General features: G+C 53.2%; 3 protein-coding genes across 6 annotated transcripts; all 3 read right to left on the reverse strand.

Annotated features, from left to right (window-relative positions):
* Positions 1-6,348: 6,348 nt before the first annotated feature.
* FFAR3 (free fatty acid receptor 3) lies at positions 6,349-11,405 on the reverse strand. The gene is given in 4 exon segments (XM_008712098.2): positions 6,349-6,971; positions 6,974-7,929; positions 8,160-8,208; positions 11,381-11,405. Coding segments are annotated over 2 exon segments (984 nt in total). The 5' UTR covers positions 7,919-7,929; positions 8,160-8,208; positions 11,381-11,405; the 3' UTR covers positions 6,349-6,932.
* Positions 11,406-11,536: 131 nt separating this feature from the next.
* FFAR1 (free fatty acid receptor 1) lies at positions 11,537-14,513 on the reverse strand. The gene is made up of 2 exons (XM_008712097.2): positions 13,214-14,513; positions 11,537-12,794 (listed from the first exon to the last, which is right to left on the reverse strand). The coding sequence occupies exon 2, from the start codon at positions 12,475-12,477 to the stop codon at positions 11,578-11,580; it is 900 nt and encodes a 299-aa protein (XP_008710319.1). The 5' UTR covers positions 12,478-12,794; positions 13,214-14,513; the 3' UTR covers positions 11,537-11,577.
* A 1,697-nt stretch (positions 14,514-16,210) lies between these two features.
* CD22 (CD22 molecule) lies at positions 16,211-27,518 on the reverse strand. Of its 4 annotated transcripts, XM_008712093.2 has the most exons (14): positions 27,455-27,518; positions 25,087-25,142; positions 24,472-24,849; positions 23,034-23,336; positions 21,662-21,928; positions 21,294-21,557; positions 20,299-20,556; positions 19,833-20,096; positions 19,492-19,755; positions 18,138-18,234; positions 17,910-17,985; positions 17,615-17,739; positions 17,325-17,409; positions 16,211-17,015 (listed from the first exon to the last, which is right to left on the reverse strand). In XM_008712093.2, the coding sequence occupies exons 2-14, from the start codon at positions 25,118-25,120 to the stop codon at positions 16,884-16,886; spliced, it is 2,547 nt and encodes an 848-aa protein (XP_008710315.1). In that variant the 5' UTR covers positions 25,121-25,142; positions 27,455-27,518; the 3' UTR covers positions 16,211-16,883. The 4 variants fall into 4 exon arrangements, with proteins under 4 accessions (XP_008710315.1, XP_040488672.1, XP_008710316.1 ...); XM_040632738.1 differs by lacking the exon at positions 21,662-21,928; XM_008712094.2 differs by lacking the exon at positions 27,455-27,518 and having other exon boundaries at positions 24,472-24,611; positions 25,087-25,128.
* Positions 27,519-27,781: the final 263 nt, after the last annotated feature.

The raw sequence follows: 27,781 nt of genomic DNA on the forward strand, positions 1-27,781 counted from the left end.
CATGACCCCTGTCTTGGGTTCGATTAATTTGCTAGAGTAGCTCATGGAACTCACAGAAACATTTTACCTGCTCGATAACTCATCTGTTGTAAAAGGCTATAACTTGGGAATAGCTAGATGGAAGAGACACGTAGGGCAACGTACGGGATGGGGAAGGGGTGCGGAGTTTCCATGCCCTCTCCTAGGGCACTGCTCTCCCTAAATCTCCAGCATTCTGCACCCCACCCTTTTGAGTTTATGTGGAGGCTTCATTACTAGGCAGGATTGATTAAATCACTGGCCATCGGGATTGATTAAGCCTCCATTCCCTGTTCCCTCTCCAACCCTCTGATCCCTCAGTTGGTTCCCCTGGCAACCAGCCCCCATCCTTAGGTGGGGGTCCAAGAGTCACCACGGCATAACAAAAGACACCTTTGTCGTCCTCATCACTTAGGAAATCCCAAGGGTTTTAGGAAGTCTATGGCAGGAATGGGTCACGGAGCAACTAAGACCCTTGGCTGAAGACCAAATATATTTGTTATTCTAAATCACGATATCAGTCAGAGGCTATACGGTTACCTAGGTCAGCAGTTCGTTACTTTTATTGCCTGGAGGTATTCCGTTGCATGGCTACATCACAGTTTTTCAATCCGTTCTCTCCTATTGGACACGTGCACCATTTTCCATTTGGGGCTATGGTGATTAAAGCCGCTGTGAATATTTGTGTACAGTCTCTGTGCACAGGGCTGCTCTTATCCTCCCGAGTAACACCTAGGAGGACATTGCTGGGTTGTGTGGTCAGAAGCGAAGCCTCCAAAGCCCTTGCATGTTTCTCTTGTCCCAGAGCCTGATCCAATGCCTCACCAGGCTGGCTGGGGTACCGTGGGTGGGTGTGCAACAGCAGGAGTGCTGCCAGCACCCCAACCAGGGCCCAAGCTTGCTGGCCTGTTTGTTCAGTCCACTCTGCAGCGATCTTTCCTGTTTATGTCTTTTCCAGCTGACCTTTTGATTCATGGCATATAATTTGATTGTTTTCCAAAGGATGAGCAAACAAGAAGTTATTCTGAAGGAGGTTTCTAGGGTGTCAGAAAGATGAGGGCTTGTGCTCTGAGTGCAGAGAACCACTAGGCAACCGTTATTAGAAGGGGGGGCAGGGATGAGCTACTAAGTGTGCACTCATTAAGTGGTGACTTAGGCATCCAGGGACACATCAACATCTTCATGTAGCCATTATGTTGTGATGGTGACTCCACAGGCAAGAAGACTGGGTAGCTCTCCTGTTTCTAAGAACACTGAGGACATCGTTCATGATCCCCACCCCACTCATTCAACCCTCTCTCGTTTCCATGGCAATATGTGTCCCATAATAAGCATGGGAATTTTTATCAATAAAAGGAGAGGTGCCTGCAGCCCAGACTGTCAGATGATAATTCAACCTCAAAAAGGATCCTGTGCAGTAGGTTTGTTTTTTTTGTCTTGTAATGCTGTGTCCACGCAGACCCAGCCAATCAGCTCTCAAAAGCCATCTAATGAGGGGAGTCCCGACATCTTGGTGCCAGAGTGACTTGACAGGACCCATAAGAAATCTCCCCTGAGTCCAGCTATGAGAGGTAAGATAAACACGAGGATTTCATAGTTCCTCCAAAGCAAATAGTTAGAATTTAGAAATTCCAGGATCATAAAACAACAAGAAGAGAAGATATCACCAAGTGGATTCTAGTAGGATATAGGATGTTTAGGTAGAGGCTTCTCTGTTACAGTTAAGAAGCATCTGCTACAAGTCAGAGACTCTCTGGCTAATACTGAGTCATCCATAGGAGTGTTTATTGACAGGGAGTGTGGAGGTGGGGGGGGGGGTCCGAGCTCAGCAAGGCCTTTTTATCCCTCTCCTCTGCCACCCTTAGCCTGTTAGCTTCCTTCCTCAAGTTTGAAGCCTTATGGCCCCCAAGAGGCTGCTACAGCTCCAAGTATCACAACCTCATGTAAAAGTTTCCAAACCAGGAAGGGAGAGGGCAGCTCCTCACACATCTGTCTCTTTCAGTATGGAGAAAAATCTTTCCCAGACAGCCCCCCAGCAGACTTCTTACCTTTTGCGGGCTAGAATTGGGTCATTGTGTGTACATTCTGAGAGAAGCCACCAATAAAGGGGAACAAGATTGTCGTGGTTCGTGCCAATTACAATTTGACCCTGGGACTGGGTGTCTGCACCAGGGGATGATTACTTTGGTTGTCTAACTTCAGTGAAATGCGTCTAAATTTGGTAAAATCACCTTCCTTCCAAAAACACTTCTGGACTCCCATTTTCTCTTCTGCAACATTTTCTCTCCCCTCGCTCCACACTTCCATGGAGGGTAAGCTCCGGGCACCATCCCACTCCCACCAGGTTTCTCAGGCTTCATGTCTTCTCTCCCATTCTTTTCTGGAATGTGATCCCAGCATCCTTTGCCCAGATCGCGGGCCGCCATCTTGGTGCCTTGATCTCCCTCCATTCGGATGGTTTTTCAGAACTGGCCATAAAGGGAAGTCAACTGGCTTCTCACAGACTTTGCAGAGTTTTAGGGCCCACAACTACCTATATTGCCTTGGGTTCTTTTTTTTTTTTTTTTAACTAGAGAGGTCATGTCAGAGAGAGGAAGGTAAAAAGTTGAGCGCTTTCTCACACTATTTCAATTTCTTTTTTTCCTCCACGGCAGACTCTGTCCCACTTACAATTCTCCTCTCCCAGAATCTATAGCCCAACATCTTCTACCTTTTTGTACCTTTATTGCTTCTCTGCTTCCTGCTTTGGGATGATTGTTGCAACTAATTTTGCAGAGTCCCAGGCTTCTTGCTCACCCCCATCTATTCTTCACCTCCCTTCCTGCTCCCCCAACCCTGACCTGGTCTAGTTTTTGCCTCCTCCCCAGCATCCAGTTGAAGCAGACTGACCTCTCCTGCTCTGCCTCACAGCTTCCTTTGCCCTGCCAGGCACATCCGCAGGCTGAGAAGCCACTTGCCAAAACAGCCAAAGGCTCTGGTCACAGGTGGTGTATTTAAATCGGGAAAAGGCAGTGAGTCAGCCTGCCTCACCATACCCAGTTTGCTCTCTGTTTTCCTGCCTGCCCCTCTGCCCTCCTCTGCTGGTCAGTGGTCTACAAATAGTTTGAACTTGTTGCTGCTCAAGCCTGCGACACTCACTGCCCTTGGCCAAGCTGTATCAAGCTGTCTCTGCCAGTTTCTTTCTTTCTTTTTTTTTTTAGATTATTTATTTATTTATTTGACAGAGAGAGAGAGAGAGTACGAACACAAGCTGGGGGAGTGGCAGGCAGAAGGAGAGGGAGACGCAGGCTCCCCGCTGCCTGGAGAGCCCGACTCGGGGCTCAATCTTGGGACTCTGGGATCATGACCTGAGCCAAAGGCAGACGCTTAACTGACTTAGCCACCCCAGTGCCCCTCTCTGCTAGTTTCTTAATGACTTTGTGAGTAGCCTCCCTCGGTTTCTGGTCACAGTTGGAGATTGAAACTTCTGGCCTCCTCTCTGTTCCCTATACACTGAGACCTGACCTATGGCACAGGGAACCTGTGGCAGCAATGGGTCACGTCTGCGCTTCCTCCCATCCTTCCGGGTTGTGCTGCCTTCAGGCTTGCTGAAGGGGGGAGCCTTCCTTCTAGGAGGGAACATCTCCTCCTCTATCATGGCCATCGATGAGTTCCTTTTGTAAACCTTGAAAACCTTATTTTGTTAATTAACAAAATTCTATTGCTGAGAACCCTTGCTTTCTAAAATACCGCTGTCAGAAACTTGGCTGTTTGAAATCCGGTCAGTGAACAACGGAACATCTCACTGCTGCTCAGATGATCTGAGCCGGAACGTGTGACACCGAGAAGCCGTCTAGCTTTTCAACCCCCAGAGCTTCAGAACAAGAGTTTTCAGACACAGAATTCTGCTCTTTTCTTTTCTTCATATTTTCAAAAGGAACAAGACCCCGAGTCCACTTCTCAGCCCGGGCCTGACATTGACCTCTTTGCATAGGGTCTCTTCACTCTGAGCCTGTCAAGCGCTGCTTCACTGAAAGTTCACCCAAACATTCCCCTCACCCCAACTCCTAAAATAACCCTGTCTCTTCTCTCGTGAGACACCCACACTTCCTCTGGAATGTGGTCTCCTTTGCTCCAGCAGCCTCATAAACATCACTTAACTTTGTTGGGCTACAGTTGTGTGAGCCAGGCTTTATCATTCTGCGAGGTAAGACCGGTTCTATAGCTCACGTGTTCTCAGCAGGGCCAACATTGCCCCCCAAAGAGGGGAAAATGAGTTGCAGGTGGGAAGGTTTGTGGCCTTGTGGGCTATACCCATAAACGGGTATCTAGTGTGTCTGTTGTATTAAAATTTCACAGGCAGGGGAGAAGAAGGTGATGAATGGGAATAAATATCCAAAAAGGCTCCTTGAGAGGACAGAGATACAAAAAAGTTTGAAAAACAGTGCTTTAGCTAAATATCGAGTAGCTTTTGCTGTCCATCGTGTGTCAGATGTCCACTTATTGGCTCTCTGTTGCAGCTAGAATTGACCTTCTTCTGACCTCTGTCTTGGGAGAGTCAACCTGGTTTGAGCTCTTCCAGCATCTAGAATTTCCACCTCACCCATGGGGAGCTCCCACCTGCTTGCTCAGCCAACTGGTGAGAGAGCACGATGTTTGTCACACACACATACGTTCCCACACTACCTGTCTGCCGGTCTCATTTCTCTGCTTAGATGGTCCCAGAACACACCTGCCATTCCCTGAGCACCCCTTTCCCTTGGCTTCCACAAGATATGGAAAACGCCGCCACAGTCCCCTCACCACAGCCCAGACAATGGCCCAGCCTCTGATGACTTTTCACCCTCCCCACCCCTAGCCTTTTGCTTATACAGACCAGGGAGGGGGTAGTGCTGGCTGATAGCTGGAAACAACAAAGCCCTCTATGCCGCTTCTTCTTCCTCATGATAAACCCTGGGAGAGGAGTCGGGCTCCTGTTCTTCATGGCTCTCTCTAGAATGTGGGGTTTCCAACTCCTTTTTGTTCTGAGTTGGGTCCTTGTTACCAACTCTGGAGTCACAGGACTCCATGTCACCTTTGTTCCCTTTCTGAACCATGTAGACTCATGTTTATATTAACTTCTTAGCCATCACCAGGGCTGAGTGCCTTGGGACAGAAGATGAGTCACAGGTCAGAGAGACAGCTCATGCCTCCATCTCTGCACTGAGATGATGTCTCTCCCCTTCCCTCTGAAACCCAGTCCCCTACTCACAGCCAGCCCTGGTTCTCCAGTGACCTTCACCGCAGGAATGCTAAAGATGTTCGTATTAAAAGTCCCTGCAGTTCTCAGCCCAGCCACCTGCACACAGTAGGTGCATAGTAAATGTTTTTGGACACAAGCTGAGTGAGTACAGACAGGTGCCCGCGTTTCTGTGGTTGCCTTGCTGGGAGAGGAGGCTCTAACCCATGCTTTCTCAAGCACCACCCCTCAGTAGGAAAGGAAAGCTTACTAAATGGTCACATCTCGATAAAAATAGCTCTTAGGAACATACATCTGTCTTTGAAGTCAACTGTGCTGACTGATTATCTTTGTTTCTTCGAGTGGGTTTCTAATAATAAGGGAAGAGGACTTAGCAACACCGAGAGCCGAGCTGCTTTGCATGTCATTCCGGTTGTCCTCAGGGCCTGTTTACGTCTGTCCTGGCCAGACTGTCTCGCTGGCTCTGGAAGCCAGGCTCGGCCCCCTCTCTGCGGATGATACACAGCTGGAGGCAAAAGAGCAGGGTGGGTGAGGGGCGTGGGATTTGGAGTCGGCGAATTCTGGCCCCCAGTCCTGCTGCAATCACTTACTGACTAGAGGATCGCACGTAGGAGACTTCACCGGTCTGGGCCCATCCCCTCATCTGCAAAGTGTGAGTAATAAGTACCTGCCACACGGTTACTGAGAGGATCGAAGAAGAAGGTAGTGGGTGAGGCCAAGTCCTTCACATAGGTTAGCCGTTACTTTTATTCCTCCAACCCACACCCTCTCTTGACATCTAGGCATTTTAGCCCTTTCCTTTTGGAGTCTAGGTGTTTAATCCTTCCATCCACCAATCCCATTTGGCCCAGGTATGCCGTAAGAAAAAGACAAGGGCACCTGGGTGGCTCAGTCAGATGAACATCCAACTCTTGATTTCTTGATTTCGGCTCAGGTTATGATCTCAGGGTCATAGGATTGAGCCCAGTGTCAGGCTATGTGCTGGGTATGGAGCCTGCTTGGGATTCTCTCCTTCCTCTCCCTCTGCATCCCCCCACCCTGCTGGCACGTGCGCGCGCTCTCTTTCTCTCTAAAAAAAAAAAAAAGACAGAATAAGGAAAGACCATTCTCTCTTACTTGCTACCAGATTTATTTAAGTAATTTTTCTTCTGTCATTTTTCATAAATGTCCCTGAAAATCTGAATTTACTGAACAATGGAAACTTTCTGGAAAAGTCCACATGAAAGCAGGATGCTCCCTCAGGCCTGGGATTTTATTGTACCCACTCTTGACCTGCTAGGTAGGAGCAGCTCTGAAGGGTGGCTTCTTCCCCTTCCTGTCCCAAGCCACCAGGCAGCTCCCTCATTCCCTGGTCACTGCTCTCAACTCCTCCTTTACCCTCTGAAAAGCACACGAGCCGGCCTGCAGCCAAGGGGACTCTTTTTTCTCCAGTGCAGACTCTCATCCTGACTATCTCCCAGGGCTGAATCCACGGCCTCGGGTGGGGGGGAGGGGTGGCTGGAGAGGAGGATGGGAAAGGAGGGCAGTTGGGTAAGAATGAAAGCTGGGCTTGGGTGGGCACATTCTTGGGAAGACTGGGTGCCTCCTCTGCCCCGGCCGCATGAGCCCCCAGCCCCCCACTCCCCAGTCCTGCCTGACTCCAGCTAGGACCTGCCAGGCCACCCAGCCGCCTGCTCCACAGCCCTCCCGGAGTCCACTACCTGCTCGCTATGTTGGACAGCTCCCGCGGCTGCCCCCCTCCTCGTTCTTCTCCTTCAGCTTCACGCTGCCCTCCTGCCTCCAAGGGCCCCAGCCCCCCGTCAGCCTTCTCAGCAGCCCCTGAAAGTCAGCCTGGAATCCAGATGAGGAGAAGTAGTAGACAAGGGGGTCGACACAGGAATTCAGGGTGCTAAGAAGCAGCACATAACTTCTCCACGCTGGGCTTTCACCCCGGATGTAGCCCACGACATGAGACACGTTGTAGGGCCCAAAGCAGACGAGGAAGTTGAGCAGGGTGGCTGCCACAAGCCCAACCACCCTCCTCCACCGCCGGTGGCTGGCTCCCCTGCTGAGCACCCACACCAGGTGGCCATAGCAGTAGCTGGTGATGAGCAGGGGCACCCCAAAAAGGACCACAGCCATCTCCAGCCTGACGGGCAGGAGAATAGCCAGCTGGTTCTCCTGGAATTCCAAGTAGCAGGTGCCGTTGCTAGTCTGGCTGTAGGAGGAGTTCCCTGAGAATTCAATGACGTAGATCACGCTGCAGTGAGCGCCGGCCAGGAGCCAGCAGGCCCCGCTGACCAGGCCGGCCTGTCCAGGCCTCGGCCGGGCTTTGTACCATAGTGGGTAGGCCACGCTCAGGAAGCGCTCGATGCTCACAGCTGCCAGGAAGAGGGAGGTCAGATAGATGGTGGTGAAGAAGAGGAATCCGGAGAAGGGGCAGAAGATGAAGGGCAGGGGCCAGCGCATGCCACTGGCGGCCTCCACCATGCGGAATGGCAGGAAGAGCAGCAGAAGCAGGTCTGAGAGGGTCAGGTTGAGCAAGAGCACGTCCACGGCCACTGGGCGCCGCCGCAGCTTGCCCACGAAGATCACTAGGGCCACCACGTTGAGGGGGAGCCCCACGAGGAAGGTGAAGAGGTACACGGAGAAGTAGAGCCAGTGATCGCCAGGGAAGAAGGACCAGGCCGGGCTTGTGCCCATGGTGGTGGCCACTGGGGAAAGAGACAGCTAGATGGAAGAGGCAGTCTGGAGGGGGTCGTTCATGCCCCATGTCAGCAGCATCTCAACCATTGACAGGGAACACTGTCACCCCCCCACCCCCTCATGCCCCCTGATGCTTTCTCCAGCAGGGTGAGCCTGCCTGTCTTCCTGGTCATGCCCTGTCCCCTGTCCCTTTCCACCAAGGGGCCCCCTCCCAAGCCCCTTATGGCCCCATGCTCACCTGCTTATTTGAGAACCCAACTGCTCTGCCCCCAGCACCTTGCCGGCTCCTGCAACACAGTATAAGTTAGCTATTTATCTGGCAGAACTGATAAAGACCCATGACATCATTCACCGTTGAGCAATCGCACAAAACATGCCTTCAGCTCCTTTACCAGCCCCGCGCCAGTATGCAAAATGAGGAGCAAATTCCACGGCTCTGTGCCTTGCTCTTGGGCTATCTCGGAGGGGATGCTCGAGCCAGCCCCGAGCCAGCTTCATCTTCTCCTCCCGGATCCTCCACTTGGTTTTTATCTGCTTCTCTGGAATGGCAGTCATCCAATTTGCCTTGTAAGGGCAGGAAGCATGAGGCAGTGATGGAGAGCTGGGATCTGGAACCAGCGGCTTGGGTGCACTGCCGCTCTGTCACTGACTCTGTGATTTGGGGCAAGAGGCCTAAACGCTCAATCTCCGCGTCCTCATCTGCAAAGCAGGGACCATCACAGTACCGATTTCATAGGGTTGTCGTTAGAGGAGCGCATTAATACCCGTCGAGGGCTGACAAGGGAACCTGGCGTGTTGTGGTGAGTATGTAACAGATGTTAGCTGCATCATCCCAGTCACTGGTGTGGGCTTGTCTCCAGGGTGATGGTGATAATGAGAAGACTAGTGATGATAATGATGATTTAGGGGGCACATAATCCGTCGCAGACACTCAGCCTCTGAGGGCATCACCATTCTGTCCCTGGGCTTCACGGTGGGGAAGTGACTCACGCCGGGCAGTGCAGCTCATTAACGTTCAAACCCAAGTTCTGTCCAACTTCAGAGATTATGGATTATTCATTCAAATATTTATGCAGCACAGTGAGATAACCATTTTATACCCACTGGGATGGCTATAGGCGAAAAATCAGACAATGCCAAATGGTCAGCGGGAGGTGGAGAAATGGGAATCCTCTCAAACGTTGCAGGTAATATAAAATGGTAGAGTGACTTTGGAAAGCAGTTTCTTAAAAGAGTTAATATCAATTTACCATGGGATCCAGCTCCACCGTATGTTATCTACTTCAGCAATGTTCGTAATAGCCAAAAAGTAGAAACACCCCCGCCCCCCCACCCTGCGGTAGCCCATCAGCTCACCAGCTGGATAGATCTCGTAGCGTGTCCATAGGATGGAATACTATTTGCCAGTAAAACGGAGTGAAATACCTATGAGTGCTAGAACCTCAAAAACATGCCAAATGAAACAAGACAGACATAGAATGCCATACACTGTATGTTTCCATTTATATGAAATGTCCAGAATAGGCCAATTTGTACCTACAGAAGGTAGATTACTGGTTCCTTGGGGACTTGGGGGGGATTAACTGTAAATCAGCAGGAGGGGTCTTACTGAGCTGATGAAAATGTTCTAAACTGGATAATACAGTTGCACACCTTAGTAAATTTACTAAAAAACATTGACTGGAACACTTAAAATGGGTGAATTTTATGAGATATCAATTTTATCTCAAATAAGTTGTTAAAAACAGTTTTGCAGTCATGGGTTTGGTGGGAGTGAGGTCTCGGGTGATTGAGTGGTAGGAGGGTAATAAAGCCTCAGTAGCACGGAGGCCGAAAGCCACTGGGGAAGCACTTAGCAGGCAAGCAATGGCAGGTGCACAGGCTGACCTGTTGGGGGAACATGTAGAAGGCTTCGGGCTGAAGAGACAAGGGTCATGTGGGGCTTCAGGGGCCCTAGGGAGGAACTAAATTCCACCCCTAAATGGAGCAGGCACAATTCACCAGAAGAAGTGGTCCAGCGGCAGCAGGTGCTCCCGAGCAGTGGGAGAGAGAGCAGTCCCTGGCTTTCTGGGAGGGGCAGTGAGGCTGCATGGGCTGGAGTTCAGCTTACACTGAAATTCTCTGGTCTCACCACCGTGCAGGGAATAAACTTGTTTCTCGCTTCTGTGGAGCCTCAGGCAAGTTATGTAACTTCTCTGGTCTGTTTTCATTTAATTATAAAATGGGTAATAACATTTTCCTTGGAAGGCTATTGTGACCATTCATTCATGTAGCAACCGTTTACTGAGTGCCTACTATGCATGAAGCTCCCCTCTATTTGCTGGGAATAATCAGCAAATAATCAGCAAATAATCAGCAAATAAAATTCCTTGCCCTTGTAGACATTTATGCATAAAAAGAGGTAGCTTGTATAAACCGGTTCTTGCACACTAGGTATGCAGCTAGACTTTCTGTGTCTTATATGTCCGTGGCATTATTGTCTTTAGAGGAACAAGTTGCCTCATCAGAGCAGATGCTCAGATGTTTGTCTCCTCCATGGCCACTCTCCTCTACCTATTCTTTTGCAGGTTTGGGGTGCCACCATTCACCTTTGCAAAGTGGACCACAAAGACAGGCGTTAACCCTGATAGCCCAAGTTTTTCAAATGCCCCCTGCCCCTTGGGGGTCCTGCCTTGCAGAATCACATCCCATATCCACCCCTTCCTTGCTGTAGGGCCTCAGGAAAATTTCTTAACCTGCAAGATGAAGATGGTGATAATACCTGGTCCAGGACTGTAGCTAACTTATGCAGTGCCTCTGTACAAATTAGGAAAAGGAACCCCCCTCCAGGTGGTAGCACCCTCCACCAGGGTGCACTGCTTGAAGAGTGAGCCATATCTTTGTTCAAATTAGAATAACATGCTTCTTCCTCTGGTTAGAAGCAGTCCCATGCCAGGCACATGGCTTGGCGAGGAAAGCACAGGTTAGAATTTAGTCAGTGTTTGCCCCTCAGCCTGGCATGCTTGTGCAGTGAACAATCTGCCCACCTGTACAGCAGCTGCATGGCCAAATCAAAGGATTGTGTGAAATGGGACAACACTTTTAAAGTGCTTGACGTGGTGACTGTCACATCTTAGAGACTGTATCTGTTAGTGACTATTTCTGGTGTTGCTAGTATTTTTAATCCCTGTGAAGCAGCTTTTCCTACCAACTTCCTGTTCGCAGTTCCAATGCTGCCCTCTTGTGAGTTCCAAATGGTATAACAGCGTCAACATCTTGCCTCCTGCCTCTTCTCTTATTCAGAAATTAAACTGTTCATTCCTAGAAAACCTTTTGGGAGTAGCATCTCCCAAAGTGTATCATCAGAGTGGCATCTCCTCTGGATTGGAAGAAAACCATAGCACTGGCAGGTGGGGCATGAGGAGAAGAGGGAGAGGCAGAAGTGGGGAGTCATGCTGATGTGTACAGAGGCAAGCTTACCTTCCTTCTGTGACCTAGCCCCTGGCCTCTGTTCTTCCCTCCAGCTGGGATGCAGTCTTCTGCCAGGCTCAGTTCTTTCAGGTGCAAGGTTGCTCTCAGGCCAGGCTGCCCTGCAGTTTCTTTGGCTCTGGGCTCCAGGGGCCCAGACAAGCAGCCAGGCTCTCCTGCTCCATGTCCCTTCTCCCCAGCAGTGGCTCCTACTTCTGTGATGTCCCTCCTTTCGTTCTTGCCACACTTGTCACCCGCCCAGTACCCCCTCCCAAGTAGCCAGTCACCAGCGGGTTGAGCACCACACTCCAAGCCCCTGTGATGAGTCCCAGTTTCCGCCAGCAGCCTCCCATGTCGGGGCGCAGGAAGCCAGCCACGTTGGAGGCATTGTAAGGTCCTAAGCAGAGCAGCAGTGTGAGCAGTGCCCCGCCGGCCACCCAGGCTGCCTTTAGCTTCCGTCTGTGGCTCAGGCCTGAGCGGACCAGTGCCCGGAGGCAGCCCACGTAGCAGAAGGCTGTAATGCTCAGGGGCAGGAAGAAGAGCAGCAGAGAGAGGCTGAGGCGAGCAGGGCCCGCTGAGGCTGGGTCCCAGGCCTCCAGGCAGACTGGAGAGCCATTGACTGGCGTGTTGATGCCCAGAGAGCTGGTGGTATTGTCCATCCAGCCTCCCGGAGCCTCCAACCCAAAGACCAGCCCCAGGTGACAGAGAACAAGGGCCCATATGGCCGCACACACCCCCCAGGAATAGCGTGGCCTCCGGGCCGCTTGGTAGCCCAAGGGGAAGGCAGCCCCTAGGTAGCGGCCTACGCTCAGGGCAGCCAGGAAGCCCCCGCTGGCATAGAGCGGAGCGAAGTGGGCCAGGGCAAAGGCAGGACAGAGTGGGGCCGGCAGAGGCCAGGCGCCCGAGGCCAGGGCCTCCACAGCCTTCAGGGGCAGAGAGGCTGCCAGCAGGAGGTCAGAGCAGCCCAGGTGGAGGGCATAAACAAGGCTGGGGGTGAGGCGGAGCCGGGCGTGGGACACGGCGCCCCCAATGGCCAGGGCATTGAGCGGGAAGCCCAGCGCAAAGGCGGCCGCGTAGAGGGCGAAGGAGAGCTGCGGGGGCAGGTCCATGGGGCCAGGGCTGGCCTCCACGCTCCTGAGCGCCACTTGCTCCCCACCCTTGGATCGGCTTGTGGTGGGGTGGGGGTGGGGGTCAGGGGCTCCTGGGATCACAGACTGCTCAGGGTATTTGAAGTCATCTAGTGAGATACCAACGATCTCAACCAGAAAGGCCCACGAGGGAGGTGGTGCCAGTGAGCCGGTGAGTCCGGGTTCAAAGTGAGGACCGATAGCCCTCAGTCCTCTGCTTTCTTTCCACCATAGCCTCTCTTAAAACACAACGGAAGTGTGCACGTCCCGTCAGAGGAAAGGCCTCCTGATTTCTGAGACTGGGGAGAGAAAGGGTAGAAGATTAGCACAGAGTTGGGCCCCATGGTGTGTGTGTTTTTCCTAGGACTGGAAGTTAGAGTCCTGCGTCCACTCCCCTCCCCCAGTTCCCTGGGAAGGGAAGCAGCTGCCCCCTTCCCCCCAGCAGGGACAGCGGAGAGCCTGCATAGCAGCTGGGGGAGGGTTGGTGGCAACTCCTAGCTGGGGGGTTGGGGGAGATGTCAGGATTTGGGTAAGGTGGAGGCTGTGGCCAAGGGCAGGCGAAGGGGGGTGCCAGGGCAGAGCCCAAGGGTACGCCAGGTCCCATCAGTGCCATAGGGAATGACCTTAGCCAACTTCAGGGGGCACCCTAAGCAGGTGAATTAGGGAGTCTGGGGGAATAATCGCCATGGAGAGAGGAGCCACAGAAAGAGGGACTCACCTCTCGGAGCTGCCAGATGTCTCTGAGGAGCAGAAGTCCCCCTGGCTGGGCTGAGGGAGGGTGTCCAGGATGGGCAGTGAGCTGGAAGGGAGACGAGGGCGGGGTGGCAGGGCCATTAGCCTGAGGCATGAGCAGCCTGGGTGAGCAGCTAATGGGGCATCTCGAGCAGGAGCTGAGGCCAGGAGGTGAGGGTCCAAACAGATGATGCAAACAGGAAGGGGACAGGGCAGCAATGAGGGCTTTTTCCTAGGCAACTTGAGGAGTGTGTAGTTAGTCCCTTAGAGGAGCAGGGTTGTTGGGGTACGACCAGAACACTGCTCAATCCCACCCCACCCCAGCCTCCTCAGACCTGCTCTGGACGCTGTCTTCTTTCCTCCTGGATGAGTCCATGGGCAGGCCCAGGCCTTACATGCTCCCTCATAGATAACAAACTTTGGTGGCCCACACCACGTCCATTTGATGACTGATATGATGGTGACACATCAGTTTGAGGTGTCGCCTCTGTGACAGGCTGTGGGCACGTTTTGCGAGGAGAAGGTTTTCCCTCTCCTCCCCCTCTGACTCAATGACAGTAGTTTCTGACCTTTCCTTCTGGTGCTGGCAGGAGTGGGGAGGAGGACAGACAAGGGACAGGTCCCGTTTGGTGGTGCTTTCTCTGGGGCACCTGGAGGGACACTGGGTGGCTCTCACTAAAGGCACAGATGGTGCGAGTCTCCAGCTGGCCACTTAGCTTTCTTCTCAGCCTCTGAGAATTTAGCTGTTTACTTCCCTGCCGGGGTCACCCTGCCCTTCTAGGAAGACCTTCTAAGGGAGATTTAAAATGGCCACAGGCTGTCTCTGTGATTCTATCTCTCTGTCTCTGACTATGCCTGTGTCTCTCTGTCTGCCTGTCTCTGCCTCAGACAACACAGCCTCTCTCTGGACTTCAGATCTCTCCATTTTTGGGTGTGTGTGTGTGTCGGTCATCAGGCCGCCACATCGTCCCAAATTCTAAGTCACCTAGAACAAGCTTCGCTAGTGGTTTCCTGGAAGTGCTTCCCACCAGGCTTCCGGTGAAGGCAGCGTGGGATTCTCAGCATATCAACCATTGCCTCCAAAGAAACGATCGGGTCCCCTTTTTCCACTTCAGCCGCTGAACTGATTCTTGGTTGCCTCCCTTCCCCGTCCTACATATGTCGTCCAGCACCTCCCTTGGGATGTGGAAGAACTTGCCATCTGTTGTTTAGTATTTTATCTTTGGGAAACTGGCAGAAATGAGGAAAAACCAAAAGGAGGGCCATTTCACCTCCCATAACAAGCGTTTGGATGTTGGATCTTCAAGACCCCTGCTTGGCCCCACGCCTCTGGTGGTTTAGGTCTCTGCCCAGTGTCACCTTCGCCGAGGGCCTTCCTTGAACCCTCTCCAAACGGGCCCCTCCCCTGTTCCAGTCCATCTTCATCTTGCATTGTGTTTATTCCTAGTGCTCATGAACCTGTGATACCAGATTTGCTGGCCCCTCTGCTAGAATATTGGTCAGCGAGGCCCAAGATTTCTGCCTGCTTTGTCCACTGCTTGTTGCTTCCATAGTGGGGGCTCAGTAATTGAGTGGATGACTGACTGGTTGTCAGGGCCCTGAGAGGGCAGTGAGGTCCGGGGCTGCGTGGAGGGCTACCTGGATTCTGGAGGCCCTGGCTGCAGAGTTGTCTGAACTCCGTTGGCCTGTTGACAGCCACATCTCTCGGTCAATTGGTCACGAAGTAGGCTAATGTCAGCAGCTGGGCTCGGACAGGATGGCAGGGCTCCCGTTGGTTGCCAGGGAGCCCAGGCCAGGCCTCACCACGTTCAGGGCTGTCTTCAGCTCCTTTCAGGGGCCCCTGTCCTAAAACCTTTTGGGCACCCTAGACTAGAGATCCCCAAAATGAGGATGATGTCGTTTCTTTTTTGCATCCCAACAACTGCTCTATGCTGGATGCATTGACAGGTGCTTGGCAAATGTTTGCTGAATAAACAGTTGAATGGGTGAGCGATCCTGGACCTCATTCTTGAGACAGAAAGCCCAAACACTTACCCTTTCCCTGAGACAGTTCTTGCCGTCCCCCCTTCCTCCGGAAATGCTGGCTTCACACTGGGGACAAAGTGGATTGGTGGGGAAATGAGTGCCTTGCCCTGGCTTAATTCCAAGGGTGACCAGAACATCGTCTTCTCAGAGAGCAGATTCCAGTATTGAGCAGATGGGAAGGGAGGGCAGGGAAGGAAGTGGAATTTGTGCAGCGCCCACCATGGGCCGGGAACTTGTATCCCCTTGCTGATGTATTAACCACGTGTTTCTGCTTCTAAGAATAGGTGGAGAAAGGTCAAACCTGAAACGTGGAGGGGAAGCTGGGAGGACCTAACTGGAAAGTCTGAATTAGCGAACATGGCAGGGAATGGGCGATGGTGACAGTCGGTGAGAGGAAAGCAGTGAGGTTTCTCAAGGCAGTCGGCTTTCGAGAAGTTCTTGGGCAACTGTGGGTTGTGACCGAACTTGGCAGCGGGACTTTTGAGAACAGCTGGGAGTGACGAATCAACTTCCGCTTCTTCCATTCTTCAAGAGAGGCCAACAAGGTGGCCATCTGGTTTTTAGGGATTTTTGGCTGTTGTGACAGGTTTCTGATAATGTGACTCCAGCATGTGTATGACTGTCCCCCATTTCTTATCTTGAGCCGCCTGCACCACAGGTGGTGGCACTCCCATTTAGCTGATGAAGAAACTAAGGCTCAGATGAGCCGGTGAGCTCGTTAGCAGATCACTGAGCTCGTTAGCAGAAGGGTCAGGACTCAGACTTCTGCTGGTCCGCCTGTAGGGCCAGTGCACCCTTTGCAACAAGACAACAGGCTCCCCAGTCCGTGGCTTTGATCTTGAGGTTGCCCCGAACCCTTTCCCTTCTCAAGCCCCACGGGGCCCTCCTAAATCCTCCTCCCCTGCCCCCCGTTCTCACTCTGACCCCAGGTTGGAAATCGTTCACGGGTTCTTTGAAATGGTATCTGAGCCATTTTTATTGTGCAGCTCTGTGTGTGTTATACGTCTGTCCACACCAGTGTGTCTCAGCCCACAAGACCCCCGAGGGGAGGGGCAGCAGCAACAATGGAATATTCCCCTCGCTGACGAGTGGAGGAGAACCCAGCGCAAGACAGCCCTTCTCTCCCTGCGCTTTGCTCCAGAGGCAGAAATTAGGCACAGGACGAGTGCGTGGGGCTTTCAGAGCAGGGGTGAGGGAGCCAAAGGGATGGAGAGGGAAAGAAAAAAAAATACAGTAACAAGCTGGGGTGCTGGCCTGCTGGGAACAGGGTTTGAAAGCTGGTGAGCGGTGGCAGGTGCCGGGGAGGGGCAGGGGGATGTGTGATTTGCTGGGTTGGTGTTTAGACGCCTTTCCCAGTGAGAAGGAGAGCGGACGGGGAGCAGGCCTTTGGGAAGGTCAGGCTTACCAGTGCTGAGAAGGAAGGCTGTCTCTGGGCCACATTCGAAGTTCTGTGCCCTGACTGGGGCTTCAGGGATGGTGTGCATGTGTGTGCTTGTGTGCATGTGTGTGCATGGATATGGAGGGGAGGCTGTGTGGCTTTGCAGCTGAGCAGCAGGGGCTGGGCAAGCTCCACAACCCGCCGGCCCCTGCAGTCCCTCACTCGGTGCCTCTGCTCCAGTGGGTTAGGCCGGTCAGTGCTTGAGGGTCACGTATTCCACCGCATCCTGGGCTAGAGGCCGCTCCCCCACCCCAAGATGAACCAGCTCCGAGTAATGTATCCCCTCATCTTCTGGACTGTCCGGAAGCACGTTCTCATAGTCGCCCTGAGAAAGCCACGTTGTGTGAAGTGGGCCTCATGGCCCCTGGCCTTCCAGTCTGCGTTCCCTGCCTGTTCCCTCCCTGGCTCCTCCCGGGGGTCCAAGAGCCCGAGCAGGAGTCCTCTTGTCCCCGCACTGGCTGCAGTCAGCATCTCGGACTAGGAGTGCTGCCCTGGCTCCGATCGCACCTGTGTCTGGGCAAACCCCACCCCACCAGCCCTTGCCACCAAGGAAGCCACCAAGTCCTTCCCCTCTGGGACTCACAGCTAAAGCCAGGTCCCCACACCCCTACCTTCCATGGCCCTGCCCCCTTACCACTCGACGCTTCTGCAAGACAGAGTAAGTGACCGTGTCATCCCTGTTTGGAGAAGGTCCCTCTGTCTCCAGGGTCCCTGCATCTCTGAGGAAGGATAGATGAATGGTCGCAGATGAAGCCTTTTGTGTGAACTCTCTTCCTATTTCCTACTCCCCTAGACCCCAAGAGCACCCCAGAGCAGAGCCTGGCTCACGGGCCTGCCACAAAGAGAGCAGGTGGGACACGAGCCATTCCTCCCACAGCCCTCCCCTGGTGCACATGTCACCCTCCCGGGACCCTCACTCAGTACCCAGGTCTTGGTGTATCAGTCTCGCCAACAGGAAAGCGCAAAGTGGCGTAACTGATGGCATCTTCCATCACCGGATTGTAGCACCCCAGGGAGTGGGGGTCTTCGGAGAGTGGGGCCCTTCTAACCTGGGAGAGAGACAAGGCCTCAGTTCTTGCCACTCCTTTCTCCACCTGAGTCCCCCGCCCCTGGCCTCTGACCCGCAGACCTCCCCACAGTGCTCTTTGCAGCCCCCCTGCCCTTTGTCTCCCCTTGACTTCCGGGTCTGCCCCCCAGGTCATCTTTCTCCATATCTTACCTTTTGCTTCCTCACAAAGAAGCTCTGCCCACTGGAACTTTCCTGGAGCCCCTGCTGGCTTCGTATCCTCTTCCAGCTAGGAAATAAAGCCCCGCTCCCGTGGGGATCAGGGAAGTGGGAACAGGACCCTGAACAGTGGTCATGTGGGGGCTCCAGGATGGCCAACCAGAGTCACTCTGGGGAAGGAATCAGGGAGAGCCCGGGATGTGGGCCTTGGGGGGAGCTCACCTTCGCTGAAGCTTGACTCCCCAGAACGCCAGGAGGAGGGTGGCCAGGCAGAACCCCACTCCCACGGCCACTCGCCTGCCGATGGTCTCCGGGCTGTCTGGTGGGGGAAGGAGTGACCATGAGTTGGGGATACTGCCTCTTTCGGGTCACGGCCAGCTCTGCCTTGCAGCATTTGCCCAGGAAGCATCCTCAACTTCTCTGTGTGGCCGCTGTCCTTGCCTGGGCAACTTCTCCTCCACACGTAGGGGCCGTGATGCAGAGAAGGGGAGAGGCCGGCCCCTGCCTGCGGGCCCTCCATTGGGAGGAAAGGGCTAACTCTGAGGGAAGTGACAGACACAGGCACACACAGGACCTGCAGTAAAAGCTATGACTTCTTTAGCGGCCGCTTGGCCATACTTATCAGAACTTAAAATCACTTGTCCTTCGAAGCAGCAATTCCCTGTAGGAATTTATCCTGCAGCTGTCCTTCAGGGGGGCCAGAGCCGGAGACAGCGCAGGGCTGTGTGGAAGGCACGGGGTAGATAGGGTTTGCCACTTCTGTGCACGGGGAGACAACGACAATGCTGCCCTGAGGGAAAGAGACAGGTCTCCAGGGTGTCTGCAAAGTGGAGACCCGAGGCACAGGTTTTTATACAATATGTTGCATTTCCAAATAACACGTTCAGGCATCCAGCTTTGCTGGCCATGATCTCCTAAATCTAAAGCCAAGGCTCCAAGTTTAATCGAAAAAGTATAATAAATCAATTAGATAACCTCCCTATTGTTTCCAGACTCTTCAGAGACCCTGTGCGTGCACGGACATAGAACACTCTCCACATGGTATTGTTACGTGGGGAAAAAAGAATGTCCAGGACAACGTGTGAGCTCTCCCACGATTTGCATGACGAACGGTGTGTAGACATAGACCTACTTATCATATTGTGCGCGGGCAGAATAGCTCTGTAATTAGATGCAGCCAGCTGCCAGTAGTGAAGGCCTTCAGGGAGGGGTAGAATCCTCAGGAAGAAAGAAAGGAGAGGTGTCTTTCTACTATTTACCCTTTTGTGCTATTGGATTTTACCTTGTCTTAAAAAAAAATACTGTAATCTCAAAACAGAAAGATAAGCGGCCTGTCAAGGGTGAGACAGAGAGAGACAGAGAGGGACCCAGAAAGAGCTCAGGCTGTCTGGCAGACGGGGGCAGCCTGAGACGGAACCTTCCTAGAGAGTCAGGAGAGACTGCGAGAAGGAGGAAGACAGGTGAACCTGTGTGGAGCAGGCACTGTGGCTGGGAGTGACCGGCTGGGCTGCCCCACAGGACAGGGGAGGGAGGGAAGGAGAAGGGGGTTCAGAAAAGAAGAGGGGAGGGGCCTTACAGTAGACGGTGAGGGTGCTGGGTGGCGACTGGGCCCTGCCCAGCTGGTTGGCCGCCTCGCACCAATAGGCGCCTGAGTGCTGGATCTTCACGGGATCCAGTCGCAGCATCTGATCATAATGGTGGAGGTTTTGGTTATTCCAGTCAAACCAGGTGTACTGGAAGATGGGAGGGTTGGCATCGCTCTCACATGTCAGGACTGCCTTCTTCCCCTCCATCACTTGATCCTTTGGGCTGATGGCCACACGCAGCTTCCTGGGTGCATCTATAAGGAGAAGCAAAATCAGGATCCAGGCAGCTGGTCACGGGCTCTTCTGTCTGTCTCCAGCTCCAGCCACTCACACAGCACTCGGAGCATCCTGGCCTCAGACATGGTCTGTCCTATGGAGTTGTTGACGAAGCAGTTGTAACTGCCGGCATCTTCTGGAGAGATGGAGTCAAAGCCCAGTTCTTTTCCTTCCTTCAGAAAGATTCCATTTTTCTTCCAGAAGAAGTGGACGTCTCTGGGTCGGCTACTTGAGAAGTTACATCCAAGGAGGACTCGGTACCCGGAGTGAATCTCAGAAGAGGGGCTGATCTGCAGGATCCTGACATCCTTGGGGGCATCTGGAGAGCAAGGGCCTCAGGCTGACCTCTTGGGTCCCTTTCCCCCTTTCTGTCCCCATGACTTTCTCTCCCCTTGGCCCCAAGACCAGACTCTCAGCCTTCAATTCTTTGTGAAGGGTCCAGCCCAGGCCCCAGGCCCCTCGCCCTGAGAGCCCATATCCCAGCTGGGCTACCTCTTGGATCCCTTTGCCCGGCCACTCACGCTGGACATCCAGGTTGACAGAGGGAGCCCACGAACACCACTGGTTACAGGCTGCACAGGTGATCGGCATGGTGTCCCAGGCAACTTTTTGAATTATCAGCATCCCGGGTGAATTTTCCCTCCGGAAGCCTTGGAAGTCCCACTCATATCGGGTAACTCTGGGATTACTGGAACTGTAGTTACAGGACAGGGTCACAGTGTCTCCTTCTCGAATTCGCGTGGGGTTTTGAATCACCGTGGTGACCTCCTTGGGGGCATCTGGGAGGAAACCAGGCAGATGGGCGAGGGAAAGGCAGCTGTCCAGACTACCTTTCCCAGTGCCTCCTCCTCCACCCCCCTCCCCCTGCCCCAGCCTATCCCCTGCGTTCACACAATTCCTAAATTAACCAAAGGAAGGCTGGTGCTTTCCTCTCGCATCTGTGCAAGAACCGGAACCTGGCTGTGGTTTGCGGCAGGATGAGGCAGCAGGTCAGAGCAGAGCTCAAGCATAGAATGGGAGCCGGATAGGCTGAGAGCTCAGTAATCCCCATCAGAGCCTCTGGCTCAGACTCGGACATCCCAGGGTCCAAGGCTCAAACTTAGGGATTCTCTTTGTCCTGGGCTCGACTGACGGACAAGAATCACTGTGTTAAACAGGGTCCAACCTCTGATGGAGAGGCAGTGAGATATTTTGCCCCAGCTCTCCTTGAAAACTTCAGGCCCCCTTCTGGGACTCTGCCACTGCCTAGTGACACCAAGTTCTCCGTGTCCCTCACGGGGCTCTGGCATCCTGCTGTTCATTCATTCAACAAACATCTACTGAGTACCCACCACGAGCCAGACCCTGTCCTGGTGCTGGGTGTACAACTGGGAATAGCAGCCACGCACCTGCCGGAGGAGCGTACATGTTGGGAGGCCCCTCTGCTTGCCGTCCATGTTAGGACCCAGGAATCTCCTGAGCCCGGTCTGCCTGCCTCCTCCTCCCACTAGAACCCAGAGGCCCTGTGACTACTCACACTGGACGTCTAACTCAGTCTCCTGGCCAATTTGTCCAAGACCAAGTCTGTTTTCTGCCAAGCAAGAATAATTCCCAGCATGCTCAAGGAGGACCTCTGGGATCTGGAAGGTCTTGCTTGTCCTTCCCGGCACTTTTATCTCATTGTGATACCAGGTGTAATTGGTTGGAGGAGGATTGGCCACTGACATACAAGTCATCTCTACTTTATTTCCCTCCTTAGCTGGCGAGGAGAGGATCTCAACCCTGGAAGGTTCTGGAGCATCTGGAAAAAGGTGCAGAGGCAGAAGAGGGAGGTGAGCAAAGGCCTCTGGTTCCACCCCGTGCTAACTCCCAGCCTGCCCCCCTCCCAGCTCCCAGGAGGCTCACAATACACTTGGAGGACCACTTCATCCGACTGTCCTGAGCCTAGATCATTGAAGGCCTCACACTGGTACTTTCCACTCATCGTCTTGGTCACAGTGGACAGAGTTAGTGTGGGTGTCTTCTGCTCCCTCAGCTGGGTCCCATCCTTGAGCCAGGATATACCCCAGGACTCTGGGTTACTGCTGATGACCTGGCACGCCATGGTCACAGACTCTCCCTCTGTTACATTGGCTCCTTCGGGACTGACCTCAATCTTCAACTTCGGGACATCTAGAGGAGCAGAGGGGCAGTGGGAGAGGGGGTAGGGACTTCTCGGGGGTGTCACGTGGGGGGAAGTTCTAGGGCTTTTGATTCAGATAAAGCAGTGGCCTACACATAGCATGTGAATGTGGACAGCCACTTGCTGTCCCCCTTGTCAACAAAGATGGGCTGTTCCAAGCACCTGGGTGACAGTCATGGACTCCTCACCTGTCTCTCTGCTCTGCACACCACCTCCCACCGGTTCCCAGAGTTCTGGTCTCCACCAGCAGTCAGCTGTCTTCCTGATACCATCAATCAGACTTCGCCACTCCCCTGCTTGAAACCATTCAGGGGATTCCGCACCCACAGTAAAATCCAAAACCCTGCTGCCGCCCACGAGGTCTGGCCTCGGCCCTCCTTTCCTACCATCGGGCTCCTCAGACACAGGGCTGAGGCTCTCAGGCCCCTTGCTCTGGCGCAGGTGCACCAAGCTCCTACCCCCAGGCCTTTTCTTTTCCTGGGATCTTCCGGCAAATAGCTGCCTGCCTCAATCTTTCCCTTCGCCCCAGTTCACCATCCTCAGAGAAGCCTCCATCTGCCCCTCCCTCCGTCCCAGCCTGGCTTTACTTCCTCCTAATACCCTGACCACTGCCTGCCCTTAAGTTCCGTATTTCTTTGTTAATCCAGGCACTGTTTGTCTTCCCCAACTGCAGGGCTAGCTCCTCAGTGGGCGAGAACAGGCCTGGCTCCTAGGAGGCTCGTAGGAATTATTTATTGAATGAATGAAAGGCACAAACAATGATGTGAAAACATTTCTTACCCCGCGGCCCCCACCCAGGGAAACAAAAAAAAACCCCTAACCACATGATCTTAAATTCACATCATGGCTCGAGGATATTAAATTACGTTATTCTCCTGGACCAAAGCAGATGCTAAGATGAAGCTGCTCCCCGAAACACCGGGGCTCACCACAGGGGAGGTGGAGGGATGCAGCCCTGGCTGGACCTTTCCCAGCTGTCGGTGTCCACGGACCTTCCTTCCATGTAGATGCCCGCTACCTTTGGCGCACTCTGAGAGCTTGGGGAGAAGAGACAAGACCCTGGTCCTTCCCCTGGGGGCACTGGGGGACACTCACGCTTTACATCCAGCAGCACCGTCTCCTCGGAGACGATCCGCTCTGCGTTGTGATCCCAGAGCTGGCAGGTCAGGTTCCTGCCATGGTGCGTCCAATGCGGCTGGAAAGTGAGCTTGCTCTGGGTGGAGACGGTCTTGGTGGTCAGGGTGGTCAGGGTGGTCAAGGTGATGCCAGGCTCCTCCAGGGACCACTGCAGCTGGATCTGATACCCAGGGCAGGAGAAATTCAGCAAGCAGGTCAGAGTGACTTCCTGGGACTCCCGGATTTCTGGAGGGAGCTGAATGTGCGGTGAAAGGGGCGTCTCTGCAAAAGAGTAGGGGCCAAGCTGGAGGCCTGGGAGACCAGGGGCCTGTGTGCCAGCCCCTCACACCTGGCTGTAGACGCCCCGCCCCCAAACAGCCCCTCAGGAGCCCCTTGCTGGTCCCTTCTATCTCTCTCTGGGCCTGCCTTTCTCCGGTTTGAATCACTTTTGCTCTGCTGAAACACTCTCTAAAAGGTCTTGTGAATGCTGATGCTCCTTAGGAATCCTGTTTTATATTTTATACTCACCTAGTTCTCCTTCCCTGATGTTTGCTCTCTAAACATTTTCAAGATCACTCCCCCACCCCAAGGGAATTTTACCAGGTTAGGGCACCATGCCTTTCTTGGCTTTGATGACAAACCTGCATTTGTAATGCCCTCAATGCTGGGAGACCTCTAGCATGGCCCTTTAGGGATCTCCGGGGCTTGGCCACCCTAGGACAGCAGGTCTGAGGCCACATTTCTCATCGCAGTATAGGGCTGCTTAGCTTAGACGCTTCCAACCCCCGCACTGAAGAAACAGACTGTGGGGTGGAGGTCCCAGGCCTAGGTTTCATTCGCCCCCTACCTGTGTCTCTTTTAGACATGGAGGCCTAATTAGAATTAATCGCCAAGATTAAGGCATTGGGAGATTTCACTCAAATCAGAGGTTTCCATCTTCTCTTGAAAAATCAGGGAACCCGGTGCGCCTGGATGGCTCAGTCGGCTAAAGCGTCTGTCTTCCGCTCAGGTCACGATCCCAGGGTCCTGGGATCGAGCCCCTTTTCAGGTTCCCTGCTCAGCGGGAAGCCTGCTTCTCCTTCTCCCTCTGCCTGCCATTCCCGCTGCTTGTGCTGTCTCTCTCTCTAATAAATAAATAACATCTTTAAAAAAAAAAAAGAAATAAAGAAAAATCAGGCAACCTGGAACCCAGGTTCCAGCATGGGTGGGAGCTGAGGGGCAGGTGCCATGCTTGAGGAGAGACAAGTGCTCGGGCTGTGGGCCCCATTATCTTGTGCTGCCCTGGTCACTTACTGCCACCTCCTCCCTGGCCTCTACAGGCAGCCTGGTTTGCAGCCCCTGTCCCAGCAGTTGGGTGTTTCCCACCTCCCTCCTTGCCCGAAAACGAGGCAGAGGACCCCATCCCCCAGGGCCTTACTAGAGACGTTGAGGTCTATTTTCTCCATCCATCTGTCAGTCTTCGTAATCAACCTCAGCCCCAGATGGCCATTGTCTTGTTCAAGCACAGGGTTGATGAAGATGGTGCAGTTGGAGCTTCGGTCTCCCAGGACCTGAACTCTTTTCGGGTGAAAAGTGTAATTCCAAGGCTTTCTGTCCTCATAGAGAATGGAACCCTTGAAGTTCTTGGTGGCATCATCGTATTCATAGTTTCTGTACAAGGTCAGGTTTTCCAGTGCCTCTGAAAACCTTGGAATTTTGTATTTACAGGGAATCCAGACACAGGCCCCGTCCCAGCTGTAGAGAGTGTGGGGCCGCTCAAACTTCCATTCAGATGAATCAGAAAAGGCCAAGTATTCTGGAACCCACCACAGTGATCAAAAAGCATTATTGAGGGACATAAAGAGCTTTCAAATGAATAAAGAATCCCCTCTGAAGATAGAGGGAGAGAAGAAGGTACACAAAGAGAGCAGTGTATACACACACATACCCTGCCTGTCCCCACCCTCCCCAACTTATTCTTTGCTCCAGAGCTCTCCTCCTCCTCCAGCTCCCACAGACATCCCAGAACCCAAGCCTAAGCCACAGTCCTTACCAAGGAGCAGGAGCGAGGGGCCGAGGAGATGCATGGTGCTGTGTCTAGGCAGGAGCCTGGGCCGGGAAGAATTTGTCTTTGAGCCATCTGGTCACTTACTTCTTTCCGATGGCTTTTCTTGCTCACCCACCAAGCTCCAGCCCCCTCTTCCCTGATCCCAGGAGGACCACATCTGGTTGCATTGCAGGATGTGAATTCTGGATGTTCATAGGGCCTTTGTGGGTATGCCTTGTCTATTCTGTCAGCCTAAGAACTCTATACAGCGAGCCTGTCTCTTTTCCTAGCCCTCCTTCCCCTTCCATTCATCCATCCATCCATCCTTCCATTCATCCATCCATCCATTCATAATTTTACAAACTTCCTGCCCAGCTCTCAGGCTTTGAGTGGCACCAGACCACTGGGCGCCTTGAATCCCAGGCCCCGGGTAGCTTGAAGCTCACCTGGAGGCACCTAGTGAAGGATTTTATGTAGGTCAGAGCCATGGTCAAAACTTGATTTTAAAGACCAGGAACAAAATTACTCTAAAACTAATTAGTGTGATTCCAGGAGAGCATTTAGAGGGGTCTGGAAGAACTTAGGAGAATGTGGTCCAAGGGTCCTACTCAGAGAAGCCCAGGGGCTGGGAAGAAAACATAAATCAGCCAAGTAGGGACAGAGGTCATGCCTTGGGTAAAGGCAATGACACTCCCAGCCCCAGGCAATTGCTGCCAGTTGGGAATATGAGCTTAGCACTGCCTGACCTCCCACTGTTTTAAGAGAAGTAAGAAGCCAGATTTTCATGTGAATGTTCCACTTTCATAAACAAACAAAAAACAAACAAACAAACAAACATGGTGCTGGCCAAACCAGACCTGTCTGCAGGCTGGAGGCATTCCAAGGGCCCCCAGTTTGCAGCCACGGCCATCTGTCTCTCCTTGACACATGAGTGAGCTTATCTGACACCTTACTAGAATTTTACATAGAGTTACATTTACAGAGAGTTAAATTTAAGTCCCAATTTGCATGGCTGGGCCGCTCTGTGCTGGTCCCTCTGGAGTTAGCAGGATGTGTGACAGAGTGTGTCTCCGGTCTCAGCACAGACCTGCACCCGTCCCACCTGCTCAGCCAACATTTCCCACACAGCAAGGGCCCCTCACCCCCTCGGGCTGTTTATCTCCTCAGGCGGCGTGGCTCATGCCAAATGCTGTTGGGTGTCCAGTACCCAGGGTGGGGACAGCTGGGCCGCTTGCTGAGAGGGAAGAGGGCCTGTCCCCAGGAGTAGTGCCTGTGCTGGCCTGGGCCGGGCCTGGGTTAGGGGCAAGGGCTCTGAATGGAGGCAGACTCTCCAGACAGAACCGATACCAACACGGCAGGTGCTAACAGGGCTACACACAAAAACGTCTTCATGGCCACATCCACTTGAGAAAAGCTGGGTTTAAAAGGTGAAGAGATTCCTAACTGTGGGTCTTTTTGATCCCTTTAATCAGCTGTGTGTACATCCTACATCTCCCAACATGGAGGCTAAAGTATAGTCCATTGCCCACACTTCTCTAGCCACGGAACCAAGTTTACGTTGCCCTTGAAAAACTTGGCAGGGTTGCAAGGTCAGTGTTTTGAGGGATGCGCTGTGGGTCCCCTTTGGGTTTCCTTCCATAAGAGCTGTGGCAAAGGCTAGATTCCATTCTCTGTGGCAAAGACGAGCTTCCAGTAGCTGGACCCTGGTGCCCCCTCAGCCACCAGCCACCCTCATGGGGGAATGGCTTGAGGACACCAGGGCGAGTGGGAAAGGGCACTTCTTTTTTTTTTTTTTAATACTTCAAGAGAGGGAACACAAGCAGGGGGAGTGGGAGAGGAAGAAGCAGGCTCATAGCAGAGGAGCCTGATGTGGGACTCGATCCCATAATGCCGGGATCACGCCTGGAAAGGGCACTTCTTAGCAGGGCTGCTTGCTCACCCCAAGCAGCTCCAGGCAGTCTCTGGGACATAAGAAGTGGGACCACCGGCCTGGAATTGGAAGGCTGCTGAGACAAGGTAGGGCGTGGAAGCAGGGAGCAAGAGGCATTAGGCACAAAGGCTCAGGACAAGGCCACGCTATCCAGACCCATGGCCTGCTCAACACAGGCCTGTTGAGGGCCTTACAGGATCTCAGAACCAGCCTCCCTGAGTCCATTCCTCCCTCCTGGGCATCTGGTGACCCATTTTACTCTCAGAAGACTCATCAAGCCCATCAGGGGCATGCTCAAAGACAGGGGGTCTATACGCTGTTATAACACAGGCAAGAGGGAGGTGGGCTTTCCACTGTACTCCCAGGCCCCAGAATTGTGCCTGGCACACAGCAGCTGCTCCACGCTGGCTTGCTGAATGAGAAAGAGAGCAAAATAATTTTTACCTGTTTCCTCGTGTCTTCCTTCTTCGGGGACCCTGGCAGCATCTGAGAGTGAAAGGGGAAGCACAGTGAAGGATTTTCACCCTCCTCGGCCACACCCCCTGCCCCTCTGTGACTCACAGGCAGCCAAGAGGCAAGGCAAAGTAGAGAGTTAGGAAAAGAGGGAATGAGCGGAGTGTGGGTTCAGAGGCAGATTGGAGGGAACACTCAAGTACCTATGGTCAGTTTTTAGTTTCAGTATATGGAGTTTCTACATCAGATAGAGCTAGATCCTCCACAACTTCCCCTCTATCCAGCTCTCAGGAAATGCTGATAATCAAGGCAAGCACT

Source organism: Ursus maritimus, unplaced genomic scaffold (genome assembly GCF_017311325.1).
Source record: "Ursus maritimus isolate PB19 unplaced genomic scaffold, ASM1731132v1 scaffold_19, whole genome shotgun sequence".
In the NCBI taxonomy this organism is placed as follows: domain Eukaryota; kingdom Metazoa; phylum Chordata; class Mammalia; order Carnivora; family Ursidae; genus Ursus; species Ursus maritimus.